At 35.2% G+C, this 7,412-nt stretch overlaps 1 protein-coding gene across 4 annotated transcripts in view; it reads left to right on the forward strand.

The window, feature by feature from the left end:
• Positions 1–7,412, forward strand: part of LOC145266548 (uncharacterized) — a 122,534-nt gene that overhangs the window by 113,771 nt on the left and 1,351 nt on the right. For 3 of the 4 annotated variants that reach the window (XM_080122325.1, XM_080122322.1, XM_080122323.1), the window contains 3 exons: positions 152–259; positions 4,139–4,203; positions 5,546–5,635. In XM_080122325.1, the coding sequence (XP_079978451.1) occupies positions 152–259; positions 4,139–4,203; positions 5,546–5,635 (263 nt within the window). The remainder of the gene's footprint in view (positions 1–151; positions 260–4,138; positions 4,204–5,545; positions 5,636–7,412) is intronic. The other variant, XM_080122324.1, reaches the window with a different exon arrangement.

Consider the following 7,412-nt stretch of genomic DNA (forward strand, 5'->3'; position numbering starts at 1 on the left):
TTTCAAGCAAGTAAAATATTTGTTTATTTTCATAATATTGCATTGTAATTTGGCTTTCAAACGTATCTGATACGTAATTTAATTATTCAAATTGAATCAATGCTTCTATAATGGAACTCACACCTATGACGTGATTTTTTTTTTCTTTTAGATTTTTAGAATATTGGTTAGACGATATGGTCTATTTACCAAATTGCTGGACAGCACAAACAGCGGTAGCAATTATGCTTGTACCTCTTCTTCTGTGTGCTGCTCTGAGGTAAGTAATTTACCATTAGAGAGAAAGATATATATAATATATATATATAGAGAGAGGGAAAGATATATATATATAGAGAGAGAGAGGGAGAGAGAGATAAAGATATATATATATATATATATATATATAAATAGTGAGAAAGATATATATATATATAGAGAGAGAGAGAGAGAGCGAGAGAGAGAGAGAGAGAGAAATATATATCTATATATATAAAAGCGAAAATGTATGTATGTATGTGTTTATGTTTGGATGTCTGCTAAAAACTTTCGACAGACGCGACGAAAATTAACAAACTCGGTATCACATCGAAGCTCCATCCTTTGCTCGAAAAATATAAAAAAATTGGCCAAAAACGTTAAGTTTTCACCTCGAAATCGCCAATTTTCGACAGGGGGGTGTCAACAAAAACGGTCCTCTCGTGACAATGACCGATTCTACGCATACGTCAGATGATGTCGTGCCCTGATTTACTTTAAATAGTTGAAAAACCGAATAAATTTCATGTATGTCACGTTGGCTTAGTTGGTTAAGACCTTGGTTCATTATCTAAACGTTTTGGGTTCGAATCGTAGTGTGAGATGTTTTTTTGTTTTTTTTCGAATTTTTAAATTTAAATATTGAACCAGTGTTATTTAAGCCATTTTTCACGTAACATTCGTTTTTCTGTTTTTTTTTTTTACTTCGCTTATTCTTAGCGACACCCAAAAACACCCGGGTACCCACCGATTTTTTAAATTTTAATATCGAAACAGGCTTAAGCCATTTTTCACGTGTTTGTTTTTCTGTTTTCATCATTCGTTTGCCTTACGTTAGTTTTTTTTTAATGTTTGGTCGTCGCGTAGCGGGAAAACAGAAACTGGCTTCCGCAACTTGGCGTTGTCGCATCTGCTAATTTCGGTTTATAAACATCAACTTAACACACTTATCAATTCATCTGTTCCCGTGGTCGAGATGGTTAGGTCACAGGGGTTTTTTTCATTTCCTTTCCACCTCCGCGTCAAACGTTCGGGGTTCAAGCCTACCTTTATAGTAAAACTATTTTTTTTCTTTTACAGCTGCAAGATACCGGCCAACGTTTTTTTTTTAAACAGGGTTGTTTTAATCTACCCCCCCCACCACCACCACCAACACACATCTCCAAACACCCGGGCAACGCCGGGTACTCCCACTAGTATATATATAAAGCGAGAATGTATGTATGTATGTGTGTATGTTTTTGTGTCTGCTAAAACCTTTCGACAGACACAACGAAAATTAATAAACTCGGTATCATATCGAAGCCCCATCCTTCACTCAAAAAAATATCGAAAAATTGGCCAAAAACGTTCATTTTTTTCACTCCGAAATCGACAATTTTTGACAGGGGGGGGGGTCAACAAAAACGGTCTTCTCATGACGACGACCGGTTCTACGCATGCGCCAGATGACGTCATGACCTGATTTACTTTAAATAGTTGAAAAACTGAACAAATTTCATGTACGTTGCGTTAGGTCAGTCGATTAGCGCGTTGGTTCATTATCTGAACGTTTTGGGTTCGAATCGTGGTGTGAGATGTCTTTTTTTTTTTTCGATTTTTTAAATTTAAATATTGAACCAGTGTTATTTAAGCCATTTTTCACGTAATGTTCGTTTTCTGTTTTTTTTTTTTTTACTTCGCTTATCCACCCCCGACCACACACCCAAAAACACCCGGGTACCCACTGATTTTTTTAATTTTAATATCGAAACAGGCTTATTTCAGCCATTTTTCACGTGTTCGTTTTTCTGTTTTCATCGTTCGTTTGCCTTACGTTAGTTTTTTTGTGTTTTTTTTTTCCCCCGCTTAAGTTTTAACATTGTTTTCTTTTTTTACTTCGCTTATAACAAACAAACCGACGTCGTAACATTCGACAACTTCCGGGCGCGCACCTGCCAATTTGGTTCTTACTTAAATAAATTCAAACATCTTTCACTCACTAACTCATTCTGGCTGGCCGATTTTATTTTCAAACTTCGCCTCAGGGCTTCGGGTTCGATCCCCCCCCCCCCGATTTCTTTTTTATTTAACATCACACACACTTACAAACACCCGGGCAACGCCGGGTACCCCCGCTAGTATATATATAAAGAAAGAGAGAGAGAGAGAGAGAGAGAGAAAGATATATATAGAGAAATATAGAAAGAGCGAGAAACAAAGATATATATATAGAGAGAAAGATAGAGAGATTGTGTGGATTTTATAAGTCATCTTCCTCTGTTAAAGAACTCTTCAATGAAACCACATGAGGGATAAGAAAGACTGTCCCTCGGACCATTAATGCCCGACTTCTGCCACGTTTAAATTTTAAGCGATCACTGTTTGTATAAGCCAGGTTTCACAGTCGTACAATAGAATGGTGTGGACGAGAGCCTTGATATATGCACGCCTTGTTTCAAGTGAAAAAGAGTAAAAAAAAAAAAAGAAAAGAAAAGAAAGTAAACTAAAATAAATGTTTAACAAACAAGTCATTAATTGATCGAATGTTTTCCACAACGCAAACAGTATCAAGCTTTCGTTCGTCGTTTGTCCAGGTTTGTTATGGCGTGGTATTGATCTACTCTAGTTTGTGGCTATATGGACATTTCTAGAGACTATTTATAGAGGAGCTGACGACAAAGTCTTCGAGCAGTCTTTCTACAGCTTTATTTATAATACAGTGTAAGAGACCCGAATATAAGAGACCCGAATATAAGAAAAACGGATGGAAGAGAGATTTTCTCTGGTCCCAAATTAGAGCCTGCGTTAATGTACAATGTAACCCGGATATGTGAACCCCGGATATAAGTCTAACCCGGTTATAAGATAGCTGTATGGCCCAGAGACGAAGTCTCTTATATCCGGGTTACATTGTATTAGAATATTACAAACTCATATACTATGACTCATGAACTGTGCGATTCTTTAACTGTCGTCTTTTGCATAAGAGAACAGATAATACACGTGAATTACGCTTGAGGATATTTTTTTTATTTATCTAATGCATTCACGTATCTGAGAATTCTTGAGTTAATAAATGTAGAAAAGTTAACGTGGCATGGTCAGTTGACAAGAGAAAGCCAATGAAAACATAGGACGAAGTGATATAAATGGACTTGAAAGATAAATGAGGACCTGGTCAGAGGCTTGCGTAGAGGAGTGGGCTCACGACCAAGTCTTAAAGCAATCTTAAAGCAGTTTCAGTTGCTTAGAGACTTTGGACTGCTAAATACCAGTTCAGTATCCGTTCTTGACAATCAGTTCAATATTCATCATCATTCAACTTGCTGCTATGATTTTAAATGATCTCATTAATTCTTTTCCTCACATAACTTTTAGTAGTGTTGGGACGATTTATCGGAATTGGAATCGGGAATCGTAAAAATCGGAACATTTGGGGGTATCGGGATTGGTATCGGAATCGGAAATATTGGTGTCTATTTTCCGATGTGAAATCGATTCTTTTAATTGCCTTTTCTTTTTCTTTTTTTTTGATTTTGTTTAAAGTAAAATCTTCCATTGCTGGTAAAAATTATAAATTAGTAAATATTCATTGATTTTCAAATATCAGTTAAGCTAAAAGTGTATTTTGACATTTAGGGAAAAAACCTGCATGTTTAACAAGTGTTTTTTTTTATGAAAATCAAAGGAAATAACTATCTTATAGTTAAATAATTAGAGATTTATAAAGAATCGGAATCAGAATCGGTAACTGTATCGGAATCGGGAATTTAGCACGGAATTGATAATTATATCGGAATCGGGAAAAATATTGGAATCGTCCCATCACTAGCTTTTAGCCTTGATAATTGATGATTTATAAATAATGAAAAAAATCTTGACGATTCAGAAGCCTTTTATATTGTCGATATTCTTTCAGTTCCCTGATTGCTGGATGCATGACAGACCGAATGGGAAAACGGAAGCCCATCATCATATTTGGCGGTAAGGGATCAAGTTCTTTATTTTTACATAAAGATAATTTATAGAAGGCAATACAATTAAGAGATTAATGTAGTTTGCTTGAAGCATTGATTAGTGTGTATATAAAGAAAATTGATAGAAAGCAATACAATGCAGAGGTGTAACGGTTGGCACAAGTTAAAGCAAATTAAGATATTTAATGATAGAAAAAGCTATACAGATTCACCTTGATTAACCCTAGATATATATATATATATATGTGTGTGTTTTAGAAAAGCTTTCTCTAATATGCGTTTAACATTATATTGGGTTCTTACTTGTGTCAGTAGGGTCTAATGGGAGTTTCATATTGTTTGATATTTCGGGAAAATTTCCCTTCTTCAGATGTGTATTCAACTTTTGTTCAAACGTGCATTCAGCGTCTATTGTAAATGTGAACAGTTTCACAGTAATTCAAATAGACCTGACATTGATTTTATTTTTATTTGGTTTTTAAATCTCTAGTGTGTGTATATATATATATATATATATATATATATATATATATATATATATTAAAGATTTAAAAACCGTGTATATATATATATATATATATAAGAGCAAATAGTTAATAAAACATGTTAAAAAACACTTTGAAAAAGAGTTAAAAACATTTAATCTGAAAAGAAAACACTTAATAAGTTGATAGTCCTTAACCCGTGGAGTTTCGAAGAAATATTTTCCTTCTCATCAGAGGGTAGGAATTAGCAAAATGCGGGATCGGATTTTGCATACAAACGTATTTGATGAAACTGCAAGTAAGTCAAAGAATATATATATATGATGACTTCATTTAATCACATAAATTAATATACGAAGATATAATTTTTATGCGTAAATTTTTCAGTATTTATTTTAACAGTGCTTAATACATAGGTAGAGCTAGGTAGTAAGTTATGAAAATATATATGGCAATTAAGCTACACAGAATATTCTGCATTTCATTCTCATAAGCCTGACGAATTCTCACGGCGGAATATTCTGTGTAGCTTAATTGCCATATAAGAAACGGCTTAGACAGATCTCCAACTTCTTTGTTCTTCATAGCAAAAAGCTTTGATGGAAAATCCCCCTACCCCCATCTCATCCCACCTTTTCTTACCCCCAGGGGAAGGGAGTGTTTTTCTGTCAGTCTCTCTTACCCAGGCGTTATCTGCTGAAAAAACAAACAAACAAAAACAACAAAAAAAATCTATCAAAAATAATTGTATATACAATTATTTCCACAATCAGATAAACCGCAGCTCACATAAATCATGAATGCTGCAGACCAAAAATACTGGATGTAATGGCTACTAACCAGTGTTTTTCTTTATGTCTTCAGGTATCCTCATGACAATAACCGTCATCGGGCTAATGCTGGTACAAGGAATGTACGCTTATTATTTTGCCGTCTTCATAGCATTAGTATTTGGTACGTATTCTTTTATTTTTAATTATTTTGATAATATCAGGAGAATGTATGTATGTTTATTTTGGCTGGCGCCATGTGCGTTTATGTTAAGTTGAGGAGGCTAGAACATTATCAAAAGAAAGAAATGCAAAAAAATTAATAAATTTTAGCAACAACTCAAGACAATACAAAATAAAGTATTTGTAAAGAGTGATTGTTCAAACAGTGATGTGTTATGTATCGTGTCTATATAACTGTCTGGGTTTTTTTTTATATTTGACTTCTCTGCAAAAGAAGAACCACATACTTCACAAGGATGTGGTTTGTCCCTCTTTTTTTCATTTTGCTTCATCTTTTCCTTCTAGGGGGTGGGGCATTCAACCATTTACCCCTATTTTAGTGAGTCCAACTAAGAGATCTTTTCAGGATTCTAGCCGTCCCTTTCAGTGCGATCGTTTGTATTTCAATTGCACTTGGTTCACCGGGTATGCTTGCTATGTTCTTTTTAAAGTTCTTTTTCATAAGTCCAGTTGCTCCTATGATGACTGGTATAATTGAAACCTCTTTTAATTTCCAATTTCGTTTCATATCATATATAAGTCCTTGATACTTTGTTATCTTTTCCCTCTCAGCTCTGTTAAGCCCTGTATCATTGGGTACACTGACCTCTATTATGGTACTTTTTTTGTTTTCTCTGTCCCAAATCACTATATCTGGTTTAACAGCTGAAATTTCTAGATATGTACCAGTAGGGATTATGTAGTCATAGTGAATGGTGTAGTTGTCATTCCCAACTGTTAATTCGTGTATATGTTCCCAGGATATTTTACTACACTGAATGTTTAGTTTCTTATAAATCTTCCAATGAAGGTATTTGCAAACTCCGTTATGGCGATCTGTATAATAACCATCTCCAAGTAGAACTTTGCAACTAGAAATCAGGTGGCCCACACTCTCAACCTCAGTGCTACAGAACCTGCATTTATTATTATTGCTTAGACCACTCATCTCTTTGAAGGTGTTTGTCATGAGGCCCTGGTCTTGTGCAGCCAATATCAACCTCTCTTGGTCGTAATGGAGTGATCCTCTTTTGAGCCAATCCAGGGAACCATCCCTATCGATATATTCTTGGGATAGTTCAGTCGATAGGTATTTTGCCCGTTTATGTTGGCCCATTCTTCTGTTTTAACACTATGGAACTGGCTAGTGTATTTTTTCCGACTTTTGTGGGCTATGTCAGTGACAGGCTTGTTTGGGTTCTCAGCATCATTTGTAAGGCAATCCTTTCCAAAATGAGTGGCAAGTTGTGTTATAGATGTTGTACTACTTGCTTGATTCTGATAATGGTCTTTAATTTTCATAAGCTTTTGGTTACACGAACTTATGTACTGACCTATGCTGACGATTGTGGCTCTGTGTTGATTGACTTCCGAGAGTCCTATACCTCCTTCTCACCTGGATAGATACAAACGAGGCATGCACTGGTTTCGATAAATAACTCGGTACAAAGTTAACATTTTCCTTGTCTTTGTTTCAAGCCAATTTATGTCTCTCTGAGGCCAGTCAATAATGCCAAAACTATATGTTAGTACTGGCATGGCAAGTTGGTTGATTGCCGTAACTTTGTTCATGTTAGTGATTTCAGTTTTGCAGATTTTCCTTACCTGGCGTAAATATTCTTGGCTTAGTTTCTCTTTCATCTTGGCATGCTGGATGAACTCATTTTCATCAATGTCGAGGTATTTGTATGTTTCCTGTTCATCCAGTTCTCTGATTTCATTACTTTCATCGTGCTGTA

This window comes from Euprymna scolopes, chromosome 41 (genome assembly GCF_053919585.1).
Source record: "Euprymna scolopes isolate OS-2025 chromosome 41, ASM5391958v1, whole genome shotgun sequence".
NCBI classification, from domain to species: Eukaryota; Metazoa; Mollusca; class Cephalopoda; order Sepiida; family Sepiolidae; genus Euprymna; species Euprymna scolopes.